At 43.4% G+C, this 25,825-nt stretch overlaps 1 protein-coding gene across 1 annotated transcript in view; it reads left to right on the top strand.

The window, feature by feature from the left end:
- Window positions 1-25,825, top strand: part of CCDC34 (coiled-coil domain containing 34) — a 45,682-nt gene that overhangs the window by 10,283 nt on the left and 9,574 nt on the right. The window contains exons 2-4 of the mRNA XM_015425689.1: window positions 1,360-1,489; window positions 13,088-13,204; window positions 18,309-18,467. Coding sequence (XP_015281175.1) covers window positions 1,360-1,489; window positions 13,088-13,204; window positions 18,309-18,467 — 406 coding nt within the window. The remainder of the gene's footprint in view (window positions 1-1,359; window positions 1,490-13,087; window positions 13,205-18,308; window positions 18,468-25,825) is intronic.

The following is a 25,825-nucleotide window of genomic DNA, read 5'->3' as shown; positions in this document are numbered from 1 at the left end:
AGTGTTAAATGAATGTTAAAGAACTAGAAACAAATTCAGAAAATAGCTAAAAAGCTTATAGAAAGCTTTTCCACTTGCCTTGGACAGCCAAGTGCCAAATTGCACTTTCTGCCTTCTCTCTGGCTGTTTGAACACAAGAGAGGCAGCTAGGATAGTCCCATCTGATTGGTTCCAGTATACAAACCATGTTATCTTTCCTTCAGCCTGCAGACGGATTTGCCAGCAAAATCAAGATGTGGTTAATTATAACAAGTTTTCTGCTCTTTGTTTAGCTGTTCAGATAAAAATAGGAAGGAAGGAAGGTAAATAATGTGCTTCAGCATGCTAGGACAGATGTACAGGCACTGCTGTAACAGGAGAACATTGCAAGTTCGTTGTAGCAATAGGTGGGGAAGGAGAAATCCAAACCAAACAAGATATGGGAATGAGCAAAAGACCCATGAGTAATTACTGCAAAGTTATCCTGCAAAACGCATTACAGAAGGATAAGTGCAAAAGTACAATTCCGAACAAAGTCGCATCCTTCTAAGCCCATTGACTTCATTGGTCTTGGAGGGTATAACTGCTTTGAATTGGTCAGCAAAAATGCAGATGGGGGAGAGGGAACAGCTTGGCAAATCTCAAACTAGAGAGTACTAAAAAGAAGTAACTTTCAGTACCACTGTGGGCAGGATTTTAATAATAATGCAAACCTCAGTTAACATATCCAAGCAAAATTCCAAATGTGCAAAAGTTTGCCAAAATGTGCTGCCTCGAAAGCCATACAATTTACTTTTATGGCTTTAACAAAATCATTGTGCTGCTGTATTGATAGGATATTCAGCAACTGGTCTGGGGGTTTTGTGGTATTCAAAATTCTGAGATATTGCAAATACGAATTTGACAAAAGACAATACAAATAAATTCTGTTCAAATATAGGATTTGTTTCTGACTACACTGAAATGCCTTGAAAACACTGAAAATGTAGAACATGTTTATAAAACAGTCCAGGTGAACAGAAAATAAGAAAGGAAAATAAAAATGGTGGTTTTTTGGAGAAAAAGAAGCAGCCAAAATATTTTATGCATGGCAAATTATGTAATCTGTCCAAAAAATTTAAAAACATTATACCAGGAAAATCTACTTTCTGTGGTCTCTTTATTTGTACTGATTTGGATATTTGCAGAAATGTTGGCATATTTTCACATTGTTTTCCCACTTTAAATGCATTGCTATTGCATATTGCAAGTTTATTTTTTTTTATTTGTGTTATTTGTAGTACATGTTTCTTATTGAGACTGCTTTAATTCTTTACGTTTTGTTTGCAAATCATATACGTATAACATGATGTGTCTAATTGCTTATCTGCTATTCCATAGTGTTGAGCGCATTAGAAATAAAATGCAACAGAATGAGTCACCTGTGGCAGATAGTCTCTCACCTTGGGAAGAATGGTTCCTTTGCAAAGAAAAAGAGCTACGTGCTCGCTTGGAAGCACAAGCTTTGGAGGTGAATACTTCAGATTATTTTCTTTACATTTGACAGCAGTCTATTAGGCACCAAAATACATGTTTTCCTTATTAAGTCTGAAAAACAGATTTTTTAAAAAACATTTTAGTGGTTTTAGATGTATTTTTATGTAACTACAGTATGTTGATTCATTCATTTGGTTGTATGTAGGTAGTATATATCTGCTTAATATTATGTTTAATTGAAAGTACAGTATATTTTGCGTATCCAACTCTTTAGCAATGATCCAAGTTCAAAGGATTGGGCATATTAGTGTAATTTCTATTTTGTATTAATGATTGCATATACCGATATTTAAGTGTTCGCACAGGATGGGACATGTACTGCACACAGACAAGCCAAGGAATGTGGTGAAATCTAAGGGATTGTTAGCTGTAAGACATCTGGATATGTTGCATAGAATTCACTTAGGTTCCCATACCTTTTCTTTCATTTTCTGTGCCCCTGAGAGAAGAAACTTATTTTTAGTAAGTGATGCTCATTTCTGTCCTCCCCTCTCACATCCTGTTTAGGATTCTGTTTATGTATAACTTTTAAAGTTCTGATTTTACTACTTCAGAAAGGTGTTGTAAAGCTTCCAACGAACATAATTTAAAATTAACGCAGAAAAAATAGTTTTGAATTGTTCTTTTTACTTCTGTCTAAGAAAAGCTGTCCCAAAGCTATCTCAACGGGCTGTCATTCCTGTCTGAGGTTATATTGACTATTAAAATAAAGATGCAATCCAACTGGGAGAATTGTCCCATAAACCAGTGGTTCCCAAGGTTTTTTTTTTTGTATGGTGACCCACTTAAAAAAAAGAGCATTCACAAATCAATAAAACTGTAAAAGACCAAGACCCATTTTTATGGGCTTCACAACCCACTTTTGAGTCGGGACCCAGATTTGGAAACAGTGCCTTAAGCAGCAGTGATTACTTTGTGAATTACGTGTTCCTTTAATTGTAAATCTACTGCCTGGTTTTGGACCTTGTTTGTTTCGCAAATTTTTATGCTGCATTTCCAGGAAACCTGCCTGAGGCAGTTTACAAAATAAAACATAATAAAATCCAGCATTATATACCCAGCCACAGCACAAAAACATAGATCACTGAGCAGCTTAAAATAAGAACTTCAGAGTATAAGTACACTATCTCAAAAGACTGGTTAATTAAAAGCTTAGATGAATAGGAACATTTTGACCTGGTGACTAAAAAAATAGTGGCATAGTTGCCAGGCAAGTTTCATGGGAACAGCATCACATAAGTGAGGTGCCACTACTGCCACTATCTCTGAAGGTAGAGGCACCAAGAGCAGGGTTTGTGAGATAGATCTTAAAGAGCGGGTTTAACAGTGTGGAAGAAGGCAGTCATTCAGGTATCCTGGTTGCAAACCATTTAGGGCAGGGGTGACAAAAATGCAGCCCGTGGGCTGGATCCGGCCCCCACAGGAGCTGCAGAGCAAAGTCTCTCTTCCCTCCATTGACTGTGGCTCCTCCTCTCTTGGGGGCAGGGGAAGGGAGGGGAAGAGCCAGAGCTTCCTTTGCCCAGTCCCCAAATCGCAGGGATGAGATACAAAGCATCACCTTTAAGACCAACATAGTTTTGTTCAAGGTATGAGCTTTTTGACTTGCTACAGAGAGAGAGAATTTGTTGGGCTTCGTATGCCAGGGCTCTCCTAGGTACAACTGGGTTCCCCTTCTTTTTCACTGTATTCATGCACTCATGATCCAGTCTTTCTCAGTCAGAAAGCAATGTGATCTATTTAGATGAGGAATAACAAGCCAGTGAGGTGGATTAGGCTGAGAGTGTGCAGCCAGATCAAGTTCACCCAGAATGTTTTCTTTGTAGACTGAGGATTTTGAACTTCCCAGATTGTAGGATGATACTGACCACTATACATTGCTGTATAGGAGTTGCAGTTATTTCTCTGGGGAACACTGTGATTTATTAGACAAACACATATTCCTTACATCATGCCTTCACATGTTCTTGACCAGCATACGAAGCAACTATGTACAAAAGCTCACAATGCCCAGCCATTTCATGTTTTCCTCTGAGTCTTAGGCTCAAAGCATTGACCGTGAGATTCTGTAATGAATGCCAGTAAATCAAAAGTAGGTTTGCAGCTTACACACCTGAACAGCATACTTAAGATTGTTACAGCACAGACATTGTCTCCAGATTTTGATGCCATAATTCAGAGCAAGAGGTGTCAATTATCAAAGACTGTTAAATAAAATATTGCAAGAGTGCTCAAGTTTTAAGCATGTTTTAAGTTTTAAAAAATCTTTAATTGTGTTTGTCTGTGGCCTTTATAAAGTTTATATCTCCGCTACTTGGCATTACATTTTATAACATGCATGGCCCGTCCTGCCAAGGTCTCATTTTATGTCAGATCTGGCCCTCATAACAAATGAGTTCAGCACCCCTGCTTTAGGGCTTTAAAGGTAAGAACCAGCACTTTGAATTTGTCCTGAAAGAAATGGGCATCTACATAAGAGCATAAGAAGAGCCCTGCTGGATCAGACCAATGGTCCATCTAGTCTAGCATCCTGTCTCACACAGTAGACAACCAGTTCTTCTGGATGGCCAACAACAGGGCATAGAGGCCGAGGCCTTCCCTTGGAGGCCTCCTGGCTCTGGCATTCAGAGGCTTAGTGCCTCTGAATGTGGAGGTTCCCCTCAGTCACCATGGCTAGTAGCCTTTGATAGGCTTATCCTCCATGAATCCATCTTAATCCCCTTTTAAAGCTGTTTATTCCTATGGCCATCACTACATCCTCTGGCAGCAAATTCCACACTTTAATCGCTCTAGGTAAAGTAGTATTTCCTTTTGTCTGTCCTGAACGTACTGCCCATCAGTTTCATTGGATGCGCTCAAGTTCTAGTATTTTGGGAGAGGGAGAAATATTACTCTTCTCCTTCAGTGGGGGAAGTCATCCAGACTTGGTTAGGTCACAGGTCTGCTCGTTCTTGATAGGGCTATGCAAATTTTTGTGAGTCCCTCTTGGAGAGATCAAAGGCTGACTGACCCCCCCAGTCTGGATAGCCCTACTGCTCCTGTAGGATGCTTCAAGCTTTGCTCTGCTCGGAAGGAAAAAAGGTCTAGTCACAGAATGAGAAAAAATAGAAATAATGGAACATACTCGAGAGGATCCTGAGGCTCTGGTGAGCCTGAAAAAACCCGTCCCAGCAGCAAAAAAGAAAAAAGATCAAGGGGAGGTGCCCCTCCTGCCCAAGGCTTCTGGCAGTGGGGAGAGAGCTCTGGAAAGCCTCCTGATGGCTTCACAGCCAGACATGGGGGGAGAAAGACCCGAGGCTTCAGATTGCACTTCTCCCCCAACATCAGTAGCCAACGATCAAGCCTCAACCTGGCTGGAATTACAGGCTAGGGCAGCATGCAGCAGCAGGTGCCACACCAGCTCCAAGAGCTGCCGGAGCTTTTGTGAGGTGAAGATCAGTTTGCAGGACGCTTGGAGGTAAGATAGTCAACCTCCCGGACAGAGAGGGAACAATCTAGCCAGCGAGCCCCTGAATAGACAGCTAGGATGTGGGGGAACTCTAGTAACAACCCCCCCTGGGCCCAATTCTTTACTCCCTACAGGCTGCCTGTTCAAGTAGCCCCAAATGTGGCGCCTGGAGCAGTTTTTCCTGCTCTTTCAACTCCCAGTGTGGAATGGATGGCCCAAGCCTTGAGATGTTCATAGCCCATCCCTACCACTTGGGGGCTGCCTTTTGGAAGCCCAGTTCAACTGCCCACTTCAGGCTTTCCCTTTTGGCCAGTGACCTCAGGGACAGAAGCAGTCTACAGAAAGGCAGGGAAGGAGGCACACCGAGGGAAGGATTCCCTATCATTTTCAGTCTCCAGACTCTTCATCATCAGAGAACCCTCAGCCCTCCCCCGCTGGCAAAAGAGGCAGGCCTTCACAAGGCTCGAAATCTAGGGCTCACTCTTCGAAAGAGTCAAAGGTGTCCCAGGCACCCATATCATGTAAGACTTCTCAAAGATCTGAGTTGTGAGACATGCATACTTGAACTAGGAGATCCACCCACCATTTACGTTTCCCAGACTCTGAATCTAGAGAGGCTTCTTCGATCCAAATTTCTGCAGAGGGGATGTCTGACATAGAAGAGGATGAATGGTCTGGAGAGGAGGCTGATGTCCAGGAAAACACATCTAGACTCTTCCAGGTAGAACATTTCCAATACCTGTTAAATAAAGTCATCAGTACTCTTAAATACCAGCTGGACATTCCAGAAAAACCCAGACCTTCAACCTCAGCCAATCTAGATAACAGAGGGTTTAAGAGACCCACTAGGGTCCATACAATATCACCATTCCCAGACTTCTTTGATGGGGCCATTAATGCAGAATGGGAACTACCAGTCAGTGGAAATCCTTTAGCCTCGTTAGCCAAAGAGTTTTATGTGTTGCCTAATGGTACCATGGAGGATCTGGAAGTACCTCTGGTGGATGCCCCAATGGTTGCACTGCATTCTGGCATAGTGTTACCAAAAGATGGCGAAAATGCCCTCAAGGACTTGGTAGATTGCAAAAACGAAACAGCCGTAAAGAAGTCGCATGAGGCTTAATTTCTAGCCCTCAGGGCATTCGCTGTGTTATCCACTTCACTTGAGCCATAGTTAGCTGGGCAGACAACTTGCTGCAAAACCCGGACACAGATCCCTTAGAGCTAAAAAGGATATTGCTCAAAACAAAAAGAACTGCCCAATTTGCCTCAGATGCATCTCAAGATTCGATACAGTTCTGTGCCAAAGCACAGGCGGTTAATATCATCATTAGAAGGAGCATCTGACTCAAACACTGGAAGGTGGACCCACTATCAAAAAGCAACCTTTCTTCAGAAAAGTTCTCAGGAAGTCTACTGTTTGGAGAATCTATATTAGACAAGGTTTTAGTGGAAACAAAGGAAAAGAAAAAAGCTATGCTCTCTACATCTGGTAGAAGAGATGAGTAAGCTAGGAGTAAGTCAATGCATTCCTTTTGTGGCTACAGACCACCTTTTAGAGGAAGGGACACTAAAGACTTCAGAGGGTTTTGATCCTTTGGATACAGAACCAGAACTCACCAAGGACTTCCAATTTCAGGCAAGACAAAAATTCATCAACCAAGAAAAATAATGCATAACTATCAAATACGACGATGTCATCAACTATTTTCAGAAACCTGGAAACAGTCAATTCAGGACAAGTGGATTCTCATCATAATAGAAGAAGGCTACAAAATAGAATTTCTCTTTCCTCCTCCTCCTCCTCCTCCTCACTTCCTTTCTTGCCCAAGACCCAAGTCTCACCAGAGACATCTTCTGTTACAGCAGGTCATCCTTCACCTTCCAGAGATAGAAAAGGTATCCACGGACCAAGGATTCAAAGGAGTGTATTTGATACTTTTTTTGGTCCCCAGAAGGTCAGAGGAATAGAGAGCGATTCTAAATTTGAAGCCTTTGAAAAATTAGGTCAAAAAATCAAAACTCTGGATGGAATCTTTGAGACACATTCTATAAGTCGTACAAGAAAACACCTGTCTAACTTCTTTAGATCTGAAAGAAGCTTACCTGCATATCCTGATACATCCAACATCCAGACAGTATCTCCGCTTCTGTTTTCAGGGATGCCATTACCAATACAGAACTTTGCCATTTGGACTCTTCTCTTCCTAAAGGGTTTTTACCAAGGTTGTGGTAGCCTTGATTGTGAAACTATGTCAGGATGGAATTCACACCTATCCCTGTTTAGACAACATTTCAATCAGGGCTACGGATGCAACAACATTGGCCAACTTCACCCATTGAACTGTAGAGTTCCTTCAGAGTCATGGATTTTGGATTGATGACCAGAAAAGTCACATGACTCCCACAAAAGAATTAATCCATTTGTAGTAGTTCAGCAGTTCGAGACCCGGGTGCCGCATGATGGAGTGAGCTCCCATCTCTAGTTCCAGCTCCTGCCAACCTAGCAGTTCGAAAGCAAGAAATTGCAAGTAGATAAATAGGTACCGCTTCAGTGGGAAGGTAACAGCATTCCGTGCGCCTTGGTGTTTAGTCATGCCGGCCACATGACCACAGAAACATCTTCAGACAGCGCTGGCTCTTCGGCTTTGAAATGGAGATGAGCACCGCAACCCTAGAGTTGGATTTGACTGGCTTTCGAGCAAGGGAACCTTTACCTTTAGTACAGCAGGGCTGCCACCTGGTCCACTTTCTCAACTGTCATAAAGAAGAAGAGTTAGTTTTTATAACCCGCTTTTCACTACCCAAAGGAGTCTCAGAGCAGCTTACAATTGCCTTCCCTTCTTCTCCCCACAACAGACAACCTGAGAGAGCTCTGAGAGAACAGTGACTGACCCAAGGTCACCCAGCTGACTTTATGTGGAGGAGAAGGGAATCTAACCTGGTTCTCCAGATTAGAGTCCACCATTCTTAACCACTACGTCAAACATTATAAAATTGACAAAGCAGATTCATCAGAGACTGCCTTCAGCAGAAGGCTCTGTAACAGGTGGTAGAAGCTTAAGGTGTATGTTGAATCACACCCTTAAGGTTCCTTTGGTATAAATAACGAAGTTTAGATGACTTTCCCCACTGAAGGAGAATGAAACATTTAAACCTACCTGAAGATTTCTCCTCGGTGGGATGAAGTCATCCACTACTCCCCCCCAAAAGAAGAAGAAACAAAGATGAAGGAGCACAGTCGGAACAGGGCTTGAACATGACTGGGGAGTCAGCCTTTGATCTCTCTAACAGAGGGACTCACGAAAAATTTGCATAGCCCTACCAGGAGTGAACAGACACGTGACCTAACCAAGTTTCAATGACTTCGCCCCACTGAAGAGAAGAAACCTTCAGCCAGGTTCCAATGTTTCCTTTGTCAACTCTCTTCATACCATGCATAATTTTATAAACCTCTATCATGTCCCTCGTTAATAGTCTCTTTGTAAATGGAAAAGTCCTAGATTCTTCAGCCTTTCCTCATAGGGAAGGTGCTCCAAGCCCCTAATCATCTTGGTTGGCCTCCTCTGCACTTTTTCCAGCTCTGCAATGTCCTTTTTGAGATACAGAGAGCAGAACTGTACACAGTATTCCAAATGAAGCTGCACTATATAGCTATACAGGGGCATTACAATATTGGCTGTTTTATTCTCAGTCCATTTCCTAATAGTCCCTAACATAGAGTTTGTGTTTTTTACTGTTGTATCACACTGGGTTGACACTGTCATTGAATTATCCACTGCAACCCCATGATCAGTTTGGTGTAGTGGTTAAGTGTGCGGACTCTAATCTGGGAGAACCGGGTTTGATTCCCCACTCCTCCACTTGCAGCTGCTGGATGACCTTGGGCAAGCCATAATTCTGTTAGAGGTGTTCTTAAAAAGAGCAGTTTCTGTCAGAGCTCTCTCAGCCCCACCTACCTCACAAAGGTGTCTGTTGTGGGGAAGGGAACAGAAAGGAGTTCGTAAGCCACCCTGAGACTCCAAGTGAAGGGTGGAGTATAAATCCAATCTCTTCTTCTTCTTTTCCCCTCTCAGTCTCAGCAAATTCAGACCCCCTAAGCCTATACTTGAAGTTGGGATTTTTTGTTCCAATGTGCATCACTTTACACTTAACCAACATTGAACTTCATTTGCTACATTGTTGCTTACTCACACAGTTTGTGGAGGTCCTCTTGGAGCTCTTCACAGTCAGCCTTGGTTTTTACCATCATTTGGTGTGATCTGCAAACTTTGCTACTATACTACTCACCCCCAGTTCCAGATCACTGATGAATAAATTAAATATTACCGGCCCCAATACCAGTCCTTCTGGGACCCCACTGCTTACTTCCTTCCATTGTGAGAACTGTCCATTGATTCCTACACTTTGCTTCCTTTCATTTAACCAGTTTTTAATCCATAAGAGAACCCTTCTTCTTATCCCGTGACTACTAAGTTTACTCGGGAGTCTTTGGGGAGGTACCTTGTCAACAGCCTTTTGAAAGACCAGGTATATAATTTCTACCGGGTCACCATTATATACCTACTTGTTCATTTTCTCAAAGAACTTCAAAAGGTTGGTGAGACAGGACTTCCAGTTGCAGAAGCCATGCTGATATTCCCTCGGAAAGCTTTGTTCCTAATAATTTTATTTTTGATTACCATTTTTACTGATTTCTTTGGGTCAGATGTTAGGCAGACTGGCTGGTAATTTCCTGGTTTCCCTCTGGATCCCTTTTTAAAAATTGGTGTCACGTTTGCTACGCTCCTGTCTTCTAGTACAGCAGCTGAATTTAGTGATTGGTTACATATAGTAGATGAATGATCTCACATCTGGATTCCTTAAGAACTTTCGGGTATATGTCATCAGGACCTGGAGACTTATTGGTTTTTAATTTCCCCAGTAGGTCTAGAATTTTATCTTCGGTCACTTCAATTTGGCTCAGTTTTTCAGACTCCCTGAAAATAGGTTCTGTGGCATGGGTACGTGGCCCACACTTTCCACAGTGAACACAGAAGCAAAAAAGTCATTGAGCTTCTCTGCTTTCTCCCTATCTTCCTTCAGCAATCCCTATATTCCTTTGCCATCCAAAGGTCCCACTGCTGCTCTGCCTGTTTTCCTGCTCCAGATATATTTTTTAAAATGTTTATTGTTTGTCTTGATGCTTTTAGCAACCTGCTTCACAAAATCATTTCCCCCCATTCCTAATTATTGACTTACATAATTTTTTTTGCCAGAGCCTGTGGTCCCTCTTGTTCAATTCACTGGGGCAGAGCTTTCACTTAAACAAAACAAACACCTCTTTACTTTTTATAGTTTCCTTGACTTCCATTGTTAACCACACAGGCCTTCTTTTAGACTTGGCAGTGCCTTTCCTCGCCTGTGGAATGCATTCTGCTGAGCACATACACTATTCTAGTGTATGTGTTCAGTAGCAGAGAGGCATGATCCCAGCATTCTTCCCCTTCCTGATGAATTTTGAACAAGGTGAAGTTTCTGGGCCATTTTCAAAGGCAGTCTCATGTAGAGTGGATTACAGTAATATAGCTTGGATGTAATGGATCACTTTGGTCAGATCACACTTTTTTGAGGAATGTTTGTCTTGATGCTTTTAGCAACCTGCTTCTCAAAATCCAGCTGGCAATATCTGCCAAAGCTGATAAAAGGCACTGCACACTACAGAGGAAGTCAGGGCCTCCCAGTTGTGGGTCAGGGTCCAGTAGGACCTCTAAGCTATGAACCTTCTTCTTCAGGGGAAGTGCAGGCCCCTCCAGGACAGGCTGACTCCTTAGTCCTTGAGCAGCTTTCTTGTTGACCAACGGCACCTCAGTCTTGTCTGGATTGAGCCTCAGTAATTGGCTCTCATCCATCCCATTACTGTCTTCAAGCACCAATTAAGGACTTCCACAGACCCACCAGACTTAATTGATAAGGAGAAGTAGAACTTGTGCCTTGTTTTAACTTTTTGTATTTTTACCGCACTTTTGTGCCTGTGTAAGCTGCCCTGAGCCCACGTGCGGGGAGGGCGGGGTATAAATTAAATAAATAAATAGAACAGGGTGTCATATGCTTATTGGTGGCACCTTACTCCATATAGTCCCAGCATTCCACGTACAAGAGAGAGAGATTGGATTTATACCCCCCCCTTCACAACCCAAAGGTGTCTAAGAGCGGCTTACAAACTCCTTTCCCTTCCCCTCCCCACAACAGACACCCTGTAATGTTAAACAGTGTTATCGATGCAACAAACATGAAATTGAGCAAATTCCAGAGCACGGCAGAAGACAGGAGGGCCTGGCAAGAAGTGGTCCATAGGGTCGCGAAGAGTCCGACTTGACTGTGTGACTGAACAACAAAAAGGACATGATAGAACCCTGCAGGAACCCATAGCATAAATACCACAGGGACGAGCAGCAGTCCATAAGCACCATCTTCTGGAATTGGCCAGTCAAATAAGATTGAAACCACTGAAGCACAGTACTGCCCCCCCCCCCCCAACTCAGCCAGCTTCTCCAGGATATCGTGGATAATGACATCATTATCCTGCAGAAGATTCCAGGAGAATCAATAGACATACACTCCCCTGTCATTCGTCCTGAGAAGCTCATTAGTCATGGTGACCAAGGCTGTTTTGTGTCCCAAACCTAGGCCTGAATCGGGATCGAAATTGGTCTAAGTAATCTGTCTCCTTCCAAGACTTGTGCTGATCAGGAGCTTCCAACCTGTTCCCCAGGAAACCTGTTAAAGGGAACAAAAACAGGCCTGAGTTCCCCAGATATTCCCAAATATTTCTGGAAATATATGGAACCTGTATACTGGTATCGTTCCAGATGGCCGAAAATACTGAGAAGATATTTTTCAGGTATATATTTGGACCAGGTATATTTGAGTGCACATACCTATAAACCAACTTTCCCACAGTGACTCAGTGTAATGTGCTTAACAAATTCCAACGTTGTGTATAAAATTCATTAATATAAAAAGATTTTAAAAATTAAGAAAATGTAACAGCTTGCCTTGTGTTGGGGTTTGACTTTACAGTTGGCTAGTAAAAAACATAGTTGGCCTCTAAGTCTGGCTACTATTTGTTGGCTCCTTAATATTTGCCTTGGCTCACTTGTAAAGAACAATAGCAAAGATGCTGTGGACTACATGTGTATCTATTGTTGCTGAAGAGTGCCTTCTGAAAACCTTTCTCCCACATCAGTCACAAGCAAATTCTGTGCTGCCCAAATAATTATTCATGGAATCTGCTTCAAGTAATGTTCAGCACACAAAGGACCCAGATAGCGATATAAAATGTATAAGGCCCAGTGCCCCATGGAAATGTTTGCGCATGTGCCTCAGACTCTTCAGTTGGTAGGTAGCCTATAAATGTTCAGATATTACAAATGTTTCTTTACTTTACACCAGACACAAATCACAGGGCCAAAATTTCTGTGCACAAGTTGACTCCCTTCCTGTTAGTTGCCTTTCCCCCAAGCAGTGTGTTATTCAGAGAAAATTGTGACCAAGTATTGTTGATGCCTTTCAGAATGAGTGGGTAAAAAATTCATTTACAAGAAGATGGGAAATGTCTGGAAGTTACCCAGGGCTATTTTGGGGCAGGAACGCACAGGAACGGAGTTCCGGCTGGCTTCAGAGTTGGCCACGCCCACTACAACTAAAACCTCTGCATGCGTGGCTACAGAGGGAAGGCCTGGAGAGCGACCCCCCCCCTCCTGGCAATTCCGAGGCTGGTGGGCCTGGGGGTCTGGAAGAATCAGGGAGGCACTAAAGCCAAGGGAAAGAATGGGGCATGGCCTAATATGCTAATGAGCTGCACTGTCCAGGTGTGGCCTAGTATGCTAATGAGTTTCTGCTGTTGGGTGTGGCCTATTATACTAATGAGTTCCTGCTGGGCTTTTTCTACAAAAAAAGCCCTGAAGTTACCAGAGTTCATGTCCCTTAAATATAATTTCATTTTTTAAAAATTAAATATGCTTCAAATTTTAAATACTTTTGATTTAGAAATATATTTGAGTATGCTTGCTGTCTTAATCTGCTTTTATTTTAGCTTTTGACTGTGTAGTCTTCAGGAAATTAGTATTCTTTTTCTTTTAATAGGAGCTAAATAGTCAAATGGAGAAAAGAAAGGAAAAACAGGAACGTGAAAGGAAAAAAATGATTGCTGAATTGAAACACAAGGAGTGGGTCCAGAAAAAAAATGAAGAGGTGAAAAGGGTGAAGACTTCATTTTCTATATTTGACTTTTATCCCCCCCCCCCCCCCTCCCTGGTGATTTTCTTTTAAGCGGGAGAGCTGAAACATAAAAGAGAGCTGAAAAACACACTGCCAGACCTATAGCATCCTCCAGCATACCACACCTCCTAGAGTTCTCATGCTACACATTTCGGATAGTTTTCTCCTTGCGGCTCCCTTTTTGGGATTGTCCATCTGACAAAAATCAGTCAGTAGAACTGATGCTTTGGAATGGCTTACCAGAGTGGTTGCAGAAGGCATATAAAATTGTTTTATTTGAAAGATCATTTGGTGGAGGTAAACTGTTTTGGCAGAGCTGGCTGTGCTGTTTTTATTTTGCTGACTGACTGTAATGTGTTTATATGTTTGTGACTTGGGTTGCTTCCACAGAGACAATTCTCTGTGTAGCTCTCATTGCTGCTGGGAATGAAGAAGCATTCACAATGACAAGAGTGTCCATGCAGCAGTTTTTTCTGTACTTCCCTTGTTGCAGCCCTCCACAGCCACTGTTCTCCCCTCACACCAGAGAGCTTTCCTTTCCTTTTTAAGAAAGGGTATTGATATATAGCATTATAATGTTATAACTGTTACCCCATACTTCATTTTTTTAAAAATGTGTAGCCCTTTTCATATAAGGTGCAGGCTGTACCGTTCCCCTTATCACTCCATAATGATAAGGGCTGGCGTTGGGATCACCAGCTTTTTCTTTTATTAGAGCTGCTTCTCAGGAATGAAAAATATCCCAGGCTGATCCTCTCCCTGGCATGTTAACAAATTGTGTTCTGTCCTAAAAACAGAACATGGACTAATAAGAGCACCAGAAATGAAGCTATTAGCTAAGCAGCACAGAGAAAAATCCTATAAAATATTATTTTACAAAGCCTAGATCAGATGTTTTGCAGTCTTTTTCAGGATCTTCTAGGGAGAGCACAAACTACTCTGCAGTAGTCCATGAGTTACTGGTAGCTCACAAGCTACCTTTTTGAAACCCTTGGGCTAAAGACTTGTGTTTTTTAAAAAGGAAGCTGAGAACTAGTAGATAAGTGAGAAGAACCTGGTTTTTAAACACATATAATTAGTTCCAAATATATAACCTGAAGAAGTCTGCGGACTGTTTCAGCTTTTACAGCGAAAAAATTGAGAAATTTAGGGGAACGTTGGACTGAGTGAAATAAAAGACAGTATTTTTTTCATAATGCATTGCATGAAACACATTGTGTTCAATGCTCCCCCTAAGCTGTGGAGTCTTATGAGCAAAAATTCTACTTTGTGAGCTACTGGCATTAAAGTTGTGAGCGAGCGATTTGGCTACTGCATAAATTAGTTTGCTCTGGAGCCATCCTTCCTGAGCGAAGACAAAAATGTGTGAGCCGGAGGCTAAAAAACTGTGAGCTAGCTCACACTAACTCAGCTTAGAGGGAACACTGATGGTGGAATGTGCTGTCAAGAGTATTCCAACTTGTGACAACCCTATGAATATGTTCTATCACTAACAGCCTTGCTCAGGTCTTGCAGACTGAAGGACATGTCTTCCTTTATTGAGTCAATCCATCTCATGTCTTCCCTGTTTCCTACTGCCTTCATGCAGCATTATAAATGGTCGTTACAATATATGCCGCAGACATATATGCAACATTTTCAAGAATATTTTTTGTTTAAATGTATATAATTTTGACAATAGTTGTAAACACTCTACTAACAATTTTTCATGAAACAACTACTATTTAATGATAATACATTAGTAAAGAGTTCACTGTTTTCAAAGTTATTAAGTTTAACTTAATATTCAAACATGCTGGTAGTCCTACCTTTTTTGATTCTGAGAGGGTTTCTTAATTTCCTATAGAAATTGTGGTAGCATAGGGTGCAGCAGTTCGAACCTCTTAGTCAAGTACAGGAGATACTTATCATTTTTGTTGTAGAAAACAGAAGACATTTATACTTTGAAATTCCATATATATGCCAAATAATCTAATTGTGTATACATTATAAACAATGTATTTTATGTTGTTCAAACAGTAACAGTTCTAGTTTCATAGGAAAGTAAGTGTTGCATATATCTCAGTTTTTCTCAAAATCCCAGAAAAAGATTTTTCCCCATAGCTTCAAAAAAGTTTATGTAGTTGTCAGTCCAGTGTCCACTCTTGAGTAGGATCGATGTTTTATGCTTGTGTTTTGGTCTGTGCAAACGTGGACCAATAGGATCATAAGGCTGCATGCATCACTCCAGATCTCTATTCCCATGTATACACATAGCATCTGCAACTGAGTACCACAGCTTGCACCACTATGTGCACAGTTTACAGGCACTGTTTGCAGAGATTTTGTCATTTATTAACTTCGACTTTTAGGCCGCCCTCCCTGGAAAACAGGGCTCAGGGCAGCGTACAACAATGATAAAATTACAAATCTTACAAAGGTTTAAAATTATTAAAAATTAAAAATACATAAAAATGCAATTTTTCAGCCGCCTGAGCCTATCTGATGGCAATATTCCTGGAATGTCATTGTCTTGTAGAGGATGGGGGGAGGCTAGATGGAAGACCGTCACTGTCCTTAACCAAATGCCTGAGGGAACATCTCTGCCTTACATGCCCGTGAAATGGTAATAAGTCCTGCAGGGCATGGATGTTATTTGGCAGAGAGTTCCACCAGGTGGGAGCCAGGGCACAAAAGGGCCCTGGCCCTAGTTGAGGACAGCTGGCTGTCTCTTGGGCTGGGTACCACCAGGAAGTTCTGAGTCAGCCTCAAGGGCACCCCTACATAGAGCTAGTTACAGTAGTGTAGCCTGGAGGTGACTGTTGTGTGGATTACCATACCTAGGTCAGGGCGAGACTGGTCGGGGGCAGTTGCCTGACTTGACACAGCTGGAAAAATGGCAGTCTGGCAACATTTGTGATCTGGGCCTCCATTGACATGAAGGTGTCCAGAATCACACCCAGGCTCTTGACAGTTGGTGCCGGTGAAAAGGGCACACTGTCAAGTGCCGGGAGCCATGGTCCTCCCCATGTCCCCCCCCCCCAACCACAGAACCTCCATCTTATCAGGGTTCCATTTCAACTGACTGCTTTAACCATTTCAACATAGCCTCCAAACCCACAGCCAGATTTGCAGGAGCAGTATCTGGCCAGCTGCCCATCAACAGGTATAGCTGGGTGTCATCAGCATAGAGATGAATATTTTTCAGAAAAGAAGTCCTTCAGGTATTAACCTAGTCCTTTATTTGATTGAATTAAAAGCAGAAATGGTTATGCCTGCAGACTATGTTTGTTTGTATTATCCTTTGTAATGTGCTTGAGTGTAGTAATTGGAACTAGTCTTTCATCCTAAGAATACCTGGTATTTTTAGAATTAATTAATGTATAGCAGGGTTGTATTGATGTCATTAATGTTAGCAAAGAGCATGTAAACTTGCATGTGATTTAAAAAACAGATCTTATCTCTTCCAAAGACAGGATCAAAGGATACTTTTCTGAAAAGCAAACTGAAACACTAATGTGAATTCCTAGCCTATTTATTTAGGTCAGAAACTTACTGAGACCACAGATTATTCATTTAGAACTTCAGCCTGCCTTTAATTGTGCCAAGCAAACTATTTTTCTGTTTACTGTTGATCATTCTTGGAACAAATACATTTAACTATTATATATGGAATTAATCATAACAATCATATACAAGCTTTGATCCAGCATCTTAATATCAGCCCTCTGCAACAAGCATGAGAGATGAGAAGAACTTTGTTAGGGATTGACACGTTTGTATTCCAGTTTAAGTTTTGGGTTCCCTTTGACTGATTTAGGGATAAGGCCCATTTCCAAGAAAGTATAAAACCAAGCATTGTAAGTGATCTCCTTCATGAAGCAGTCAATACTTATTGGCAAATGATCATTTCACAAAGCAGTTTTTTAATAACAGAGGGAACCTAATTGATGATCAACTAGGTATTTGTAGTTACTACTAGCTGAGGTTACTGCAAAGTCCTAGATGAAGCTGCAAATGTGGTGGCACCTACTCAGTGCTCTCAAAATTCTGAAAGTGTCTACAGGCTCAGCAGGGGGTCCCTGCTCTAACCGTTAGTCTCCAGTGGCTTATACTTTGTCCATCCTACTATCCTGTCCCATGCATACAAACTCATGAGTCATGAAACAGAATTTTATATATTATTTCTTAACTGAATTAATAGAACTTATAATGGTCATGGGTTTACAGCACAGGGCCATCAAATGTGTCAACCCCACCCTAATGCTTGAATTATTTTCCAAGCCCATCAAAAGAGGGGTGGGGGATGAGTGTAAAAACTCCTGTTTTAACAACCTCTGTAATTTATGCATATTGTAAAAGCAATATGTCATTACAGATGATGCATTGAAGATGAGCACTTGTTTTGTGGCCAAGCCTTAGGATTGTACAAAATAAAACTTCAGTATTTTTTGGGTTCAGGTATATTGAACCAAAAAAATATCAGTATTTCCTGATATTCCCGAATCCCGGTATTGGGATTTGGGAAATAATCGGGGAAACCCAAATTTATTCAGCTCCATTATAGCCTATAGGAACTATTCCCCATAGGCTGTAATGGAGAATCAATCCAGTGATGTGAAAGTCCTCTGCCTAAGACCCTGGAGAGCCACTGCCAGTCTGAGTAGACAATACTGACCTTGATGCACCAATTTGTCTAATTCAATATGAGGCAGTTTCGTGTGTGTGCTGATTTGCAATGCCACTAGTATGAGAAATTAGTTCTATTTTTTATGGAGTTGGTATATTCACCTGTTCAGAAATAATCCTCTCTATCTCCCCCTTGCCCCTCAGGTTATCCCTGATGAAATCTTGCAATTCAGTCCTCACAATCACTTCTAAAATACTTGATAGTCTTCTGTGTTTAGTCAGTGATATATAAGGAAATGGAAGGAGCATTCTGCTATTACTGTTTTTACTGCTGTTGTCCTGAACGTAGCTTCTTGCAACAGCATGTTTTTAACAAATTTCTGATTTGACTTGATGGTTCAACAGAGTGGCTGAGATTTTTTCTGTATTCTCAAATAAACCTGTTTTCGCTAAAATGTTTGACATCTATTTTATATAGGAAAGGAGAGCAAGGGAACATAAGCTTAGTAAAGAGGTAGCAGAAAAAGCAGCCAAGGAACTTGAAAAGGCACAATCAAAGGAAAAAGCAAAAGAGGTGTACGAAGAATGGCTAAAGAAAAAGAGATCAGAAGAAGTGTTGAAGAAGAAGGAAGAGAAGGTATATTTTATCCTCTTCAGAAATTATTTATGTACTAGGAATAAGGCCTGTTGTGGAAATAAATACGAGCTCTAGAAAGAGGCTCTGGGCGGGTGCCCTGGCCTTGGGCACTCAGCGTCAATTTGCTGTGGTGACCTCAGCAGGGTACAGAGCTTACCGTTTTCTCCAGGGGAACTGATCTCTGCCATCTGGAGAGCAGTTGTAATTCTGAGTGATCTCTACCCCTCTCACCTGGAGATTGGCAACAATGGTTCCCCAGGAGGAAATGGCTGGTTTGGAGGGTGGAGTCTATGGCTTTGTACCTGTCTGAGGTCCCACCCCTCCTCAAACCCCACTCTCTCCAGGCTCCACCCCTCAAATCTCCAGGAATTTCCCAACCCGGAGGTGGCAACTCTATTTCTTTCCCAGCCAACCATCAACGTACCATTATCTGCCCCTCTGACTTCAGGTTTCCATCTCTTCCCCCCTCCCTGCAGCCTCTACCTAGGAAAACTACAGTCTTTCTCTGCAGTGGGGACCCAAGCCAGGAGGGAAGCAACCTCAGCAGGGAATAATGACACAGAGTCCACCCTGCAAAGCAGCCGTTTTTTCCAGGGGAGCTGATCTCTGCCATCTGGAGAGCAGTTTTAATTCTGACTGATCTCCAGCCCTCAACTGGAGATAGGCAGCAATGGTTTCTCAGGAGGAAAAGTAGTCTTTCTTCACAGTGGAGACCTAAGCAGCTTACATTATTCTCCTCTCCTCCTTTTGATCTGCACAACAACCCTGTGAGGTAGGTTAGGCTGAAAGTCTGTGACTGGTCCAAAATCACCCACTCAGCTTCCACAGCAAGAACCGGGGTCCGGCAAACCCTGCTCTGAAGCGCTTACTGCTATGCCTAGGGTAGCTAACCTCCAGGTGGAGTCTGAAGATCGCCAGGCATCACAACTGAACTCCAGACAACAGATCTCTCTCCCACTGGAGAAAATAACTGCTTTGGAGAGTGGGCTCTATGGCATTCTATTCAGCTGAGGCCCCTCCCCTCCCCAAACTCTGGCTTCTGTAGACTCTACCACAGAATATCCAGGAATTCCCCAACCTGGAGATGGCAACCCTAGTCAGGACTGGCCCCAATGAGTTCCCCACAAAGACCTGGAAAGTGCCTCCTGTCTTTCCCTTTTTACTGACAGAACCAAGCTTGGTTGCCTAGCAACATCCACTGATGGAAAAGTTAGTCCCACAGGAGCCAAGCAGAAGTGTCTTCATCAGGAGAGACAGCCGTTTGGCAGTTATTTTGTGAGAGGAGTGTCCAGGCTGGCAGTGGGTGGGTGAGAGGAATGGACCCAGCACCCAGCCAATGGGACATGAGTACTCTTGAGTGGCAGTTGATGGAGTGCACTGCACAGCCAGTGGGAGAGCTGGAAATGGCCAATACGTAAGGGAATTATATGTGTAGGATTTATTGAAAACCTTTATATCCTATGGTTCCAGAAAAATGGCCAGCATCAAAAGATAGGAAAATGTCTGGGTTGGCAAAATCACTCATTGTTACGTGAACACTAATAAAAATTGAGCGTGGCAATCGAATAATGTTAGTTTCATTAATTGTCTTTTGAAATGTTTAATTTATCAATTGTTTCCTTTTACAGCAACATAGAACAGAACCAGAACCAAACTAATCTAAGAAAATTAAAATGTCTTTTAACCACTTAATATATTGAGAATACAAATGTGCTCTCAGCAGTTAGGTAGCCTGGGAAAAATTAATCCTTCTGTTTGTTTTAGCAATTCTTCCAGTGTTTAATGCCATTCATGTCAGAGTCATTTCTCACATTACATTTTCTAGTCTGGAATGAATATCCAAAAGCAAAAATATAAGAGCCCCAGTAAGAGTGCCGTTCTCTGCTTCAGTGTGTTTAAAAGAAACACAGTGTGTTTAAAAGAAAAGAAAATGAATACATTTACACTGGATAAGGTTCCTGTGTATTTCATATACCTGTGGAATTTCAGTACCTATGTGCTTCAGTACTGTGGAACAACAGCGTATATTCAAAACAGAATGCAATTGGATGGGCTAATTAATCCACTTATGAACTCTTTATTCATCTTCGGTCTTCTGTGCTGGCACACATTTGGACTGCGCATGCGCAGGTCTGTCAATGGAGAAAATTTTCTAGCTTCTTAGGAATAAAGAGGGTGCTCCTCCCCTTGGCACATGCCCAGAGCATTCCCACCTAAACTGCGCCAAGGACAAAGGGTGCCATTTTCCCTCAGCTGTTATTTTGCTGCCAGGGTGAGAGGAACACTTCTAGCTTTGCTCCTGTTTTTTCGACATTTCTCTTGACTATTCCATCGGATTGCCAATTTCAACTGGGTCTGATCTCCTTTTGTCTTTGTGCCTCCATGGCTCAAAAATATTTAAGAAGTGCCTTCAATGTGGCACGAAAATGCACCACTTGGATGAGCATGCTGTCTATGTAATCTGCCTCAGGGAGGCTCATGACGTGCCCTCTTGCTGCCTCTGTCAGTAATTTTCCCCAAGGCCAGGGCAGACAGGGCTTCTCGCATGAAGGCATGCCTATGGGAATATGCCCTCTAGAGTTCTAATAAGCCAGCAGCGAAGTCATCTGCCTTGCATGAACCTGTTCAGAGGGCCAAATCCATGGCTTCACCCAGGTCGGTCCCAACACCGGATCCACATTGATTTCTGGAACCATCTACAGCCAACGGAGCTCTTTGGAGCCTCTAACAAAGAAAGCACACTTGAAGACCAAGCACTCCAGTAAGGCTTCGGTTCCGAGCTACTCTAAGCACCCCAATGGACCATTCAAGACTCTAATTCATGATTTCACTGGAACCAATACTTGTAGAAGATGCTCCCTCGCCAATTCCCCGTACACCTTCACCTCATTTTGGGTACCCCCTTGGTTCTGATTCAGAGATTATACCTGTGTCGGTTTGAGCAGGGCCCCATACAAGTGGAGAAGCTGCGTCCAGCTCTGCAGTGGTTGGTTCCAGTGCAGCAAGACAAGCCGTTGGCACCTTCCTAGACTTTCTCTCCACAACCCTGTTAGGGTGGACCCAGGCATTTCATTACCAAAAGGGCTCTTGGCCTGCCTACCCCCTGTGCCCACAGCAGTGGGGCGACCTGCTCCCTTCTGATCCAATTTCCTCACACAAGCACTCTGGGTCCATATTTTCACCCATCTTTCCTCTCTGGGTCCATATTTTCGCCTGGGAGCTCCCAACTACTGATCAACAGCATTACTCTTGATTCCAAACAAGAGAAGGGCTTCTGTTCTTACCTGGGCACAGAATTAGCTATTGATCTCTTTCCTGATGAAGCTGTAGGAGATACCATGCCAATGTCACCAACTGAGGATCTGCACCTCTCCTCCAAACAAATTATTAGGATGGCTACGTCCTATGAACTTGAGTTTGTCTCCTCCAACCCCAAGCCTAAGATTCTCTCATTGCCTTACTTTGCCACTCCTACCTCCATTGCCCTCTCCGTCCTGGAAGATTTTCTCAACACAGCTAAGAGTTTGTGTGAGAAACCATCCTCTATTCTGTCTACATCCCAAAGAATGGAAAATCTTTATAAAATTAGACAGATGGATTGTTGTTTCCTTTCTACCCATCCTCCCCCTTCCTCTTTGATCACAGAGGAGTTTCAAGCCAAACACCATCACAGTTCCCACTCTTCTCTTGTGAATATGAAGGGCTACAGGATTGAGGCTATGAGCTGGAAGGTCTGTTTGGCTGGCGCACTGAATTTTAGAATCACAGCAGGTGATAATGGCTACATATCAGCTCTTTCTTTGGGTCTGGGCAGCTCTGCACTTTGACTCAGTTCCTAAGGAGCATCACTCAGTGGTCAAGCTCCTGCATGCTGAAGCGACATGTCTGGCCAAGCAGCAAATGAATGCAGGAAAACATGCAGCAGACTGTTCTGCAAAATCTATGGTATCTGGCATTGCCTTCTGGTGCTTTGCATTCCTGTGTTCTACTGCTCTGCCTCCATACACATGTGCTAAAATAGAGGACTTGCCCTTTGAAGGAGACCAGCTGTTCTCAGTCAAGATGGATGAGACCTTGGAGTAAATCAAAAAGAACAAGCAGACATCAAGGTCCTTGGGTGTGACATCTGGTCCACTGCAGCCTGCTAGACATTCAGCAGGGTTTCAGTAGGAATGCTCTGGGCTTGTGCTGAGGGGAGGAGTGGCCTCTCTATTCCTGTTTTTCTCTGTCAGCAGGCCTGCGCATGCGCAGTCCCAATGTGTGCCTGCACAGAAGACAACTTGATGAACAGCTGTTGTAAGTGCACCTCTGATTTACGATAGGGTACACAGCCGTAGCCTGTATACATTCACCTCTCAACCCTGGTATGGAATTTAAAATATGTTTATAGACAGGTATAATCGGGGGGGGGGGTGATATTGTGAAAATATATGTGGAGGAGAGAGAAGCAACTTTAAATTGAAGTAGATTGGCTCTTTGGGCTTAGATAAACAATAAAAAGCAAGGTAGGAAGGACAAAAAGGAGAGGAAAGTAGGTTGCTGATAAAGAGAAGGGGGAGAGAAAATGGGAATTGCCAGAGCAGGGGTCTGGGTGCACAAAGGAGAATAAGTGAGAGAGATGGGGACATCTGGTATGGATGGGGGAGATCAGCTGAATGCAAAGTAGAAGAACAGAGAGAATGTTTGAGTGAACTGGAGAGGGAGAATGCCTGATCCCTGTAGTGTGAGCATTTTCGAAGTGGCAAAGGAACAGTCCAGGGACAGGTGTACTTCGTTCTGTTGCAGTTGGTGGAGCTGCAGTGAAAACAAGCCTGAAGGCAAGGATGTCAAACATAAGGCCCAGGGGCCAAAACCGGCCCATTCAGGGCTATTATGAGGTCCGTGAGCTACTGATGCAAGGGAGAGAACAGGATGGGTGAGCTGGCAGAGCCACTCTGAACAACCACAGCTGAACAACCTTGCCTGCAGCAATCAAGCAGAACCCCTTCACTTCAGGGACAGCCTCCCTGGTAGGTTGGGAGCTGCTGCAACCAAATTTATACCTCTCCACTTGTCATACAGCTCTGGCCGTGCTGTTCCAGATGGCCTCAGGGATCAGCATTTGCAGGGTGCAAATTATCCTCTGTTGGGGCATGGAAGTGTCTGCCCACCGTTGCACTGCTAGATCTCCAGTCCACCCATGTGGGTTTTCCTCTGCACCCCCCTCCCAGCCCATGGGGCCTTGCAGTGAGGACACAACAACTTAGAGTTTACCACTTGCTGTCCTTTATAAAGTTTATGTCTGCCTGACAAAGTGACATTTATGTCAGATCTGGCCCTCATAACAAATGAATTCGACACCTCTGCCTTAATGTGTCCTATTCTAGTGGTGGATAGAGACCCCCAGGAGATGCTGGGTGTTGTCCTGTCACAGTGGTGAAAGAACAATCATTGGAGAGGCTGAACTAAACCTAAAATGCTGTCCTGAAAGGGGTTCTTACATAGTTAAATTTCCCCCCTTCCTTTAGCAGTGGCGGAAATTGGGTTTTCAGGGTACCTAGGGAAATGCTAATGTGTTTGGAGGTGAAGTTATCTGTTGATTAGGGACTTGACTAGGTTACCAGGGCAATTGTAAGGGCAACTCTTGGTGGGGAAAGAATTATTGTCCTGTAAACACTGGTCGTTTGTTTTGCTTGGTGTATAGGGAAATCCATGGCATCACAAAGCAAGCCCTTGATTAAGGGGTGTGTTAATTTCTTAGATGGCTCTAGCTGTCTTATGGAATGGCATTTTATTGCTCAATCTAAACTATGATTCTCTGGTTTAATTCAAGATGAAGTTTCTCTGTACCTCTTCATAAGCCATAGGAGACCAGGAAATGAGAGAGGGATGTTCTGTTTTTCTGGGGGAAGGTAGTGAGGTAATACTTTCTATACCTGGGAAAACAGAGGCTGAGAAAATAATAGTGAAAAGAATGTCACTAATCAGAAGGATTAATTGATAGCCCCTGTTCTGTACTGAGCTCTGGTAAGTGTTATGGTGATCATAAAACATATTCAGTGCTTTTTAAATCCTAAGGGAATGATCCAGGCAAAATTTAGGCTATAATATCCCATTGGTGTCAGTGAGGTGAGTTAAACAAACTTAAATCTGTCCAAATCAGTGGGAGTAACTCAGATTATATTGTGCTCAAACTCAGGGGTCATTTCGTAGAAAAAGAGCTAGGGGAACTCATTAGCATAACTCATTAGCATATGCCACACCCCCTGACATCACCGGAAGTGTGTCATAAGGCCACACACCCCGCCCCATGAGGGGCCCGGCGGTGGAACTGCAAGGCCAGCGGGAGTGCAAGGAAGCCCCGTGAAGGCCCTCCCTGGCCCCAGGTAGGCAGGGGTAGGGAGAGGCAGGGAGGAAGCAACTTACCCTCCCTCTTCTCCTCCTCCTCCTGGCTGAATGAGGGCCAGAAGCGGGGCGGGCGGAAGCAGGGGGCGGGGCTTCATCATGTGCCCCGCCCCCTGTACCTCACCCGGGGGGGACTGCGTTCCCCCGTGTTCCCCCCCGAAATGACCCCTGCTCAAACGGATCTATTATAGAAGACTAGCAGTAAAGCCCGTTGTGGAAATAAATACAACGAGATCTAGAAAGAGGCTCTGGGGGAGTGCTCTGGCTTTGGGCAAACAGTGTCATTTTGCTGTGGTGACCTCAGCAGGGTATAATGGCAGAGTCCACTGTTTTCTCCAGAGGAACTGATCTCTGCTCCCTGAAGAGCAGTTGTAATTTTGAGTGATCTGTAGCCCTCACCTGGAAATTGGCAACAATTGTTCCCAGGACGAAATGGCTGGTTTGGAGGGTGGAGTCTATGGCATTCTACCTGTCTGATGTCCCACCCCTCCGCAAACCCCACCCTCTCCAGGCTCCACCCCTCAAATTCCAAGGAATTTGCCAGCCTGGAGTTGGCAACCCCATCTCCTTCACAGCTAACCATCAACCTACCATTATCTGCCCCTTTGACTTCAGCTGACTTCCGCCCTCCCTTCTGCAGAGCAATTGTAATTTTGAGTGGTCTCCAGCCCTCACCTGGAGATTGGCAACAATGGTTCCCCATGAGGGACTGAGTGGTTTGGAGGGTGGAGTCTATGGCATTGTACCTGTCTGAGGTCCCACCCCTCCTCAAACCTCACCCTCTTCAGGCTCCATCCCTCAAATCTCCAGGAATTTCCCATCGGGAGTTGGCAACCCTATCAGGATTGGCCCCAATATGTTTTCTCCCAAAGGGCAAAGTAGGTGACTGGACCAAACTTAGTTGCCTACAAACAGGCACTGAGGGGAAAGTAGGGTTGCCAGCTCTAAGGAGGGAAATACCTGGAGATTTGGGG

The sequence above is a fragment of the Gekko japonicus genome, unplaced genomic scaffold (assembly GCF_001447785.1).
Source record: "Gekko japonicus isolate JY-2015 unplaced genomic scaffold, Gekko_japonicus_V1.1 scaffold1316, whole genome shotgun sequence".
NCBI classification, from domain to species: domain Eukaryota; kingdom Metazoa; phylum Chordata; class Lepidosauria; order Squamata; family Gekkonidae; genus Gekko; species Gekko japonicus.
This window is presented reverse-complemented; position numbering and strand designations above follow the sequence as displayed.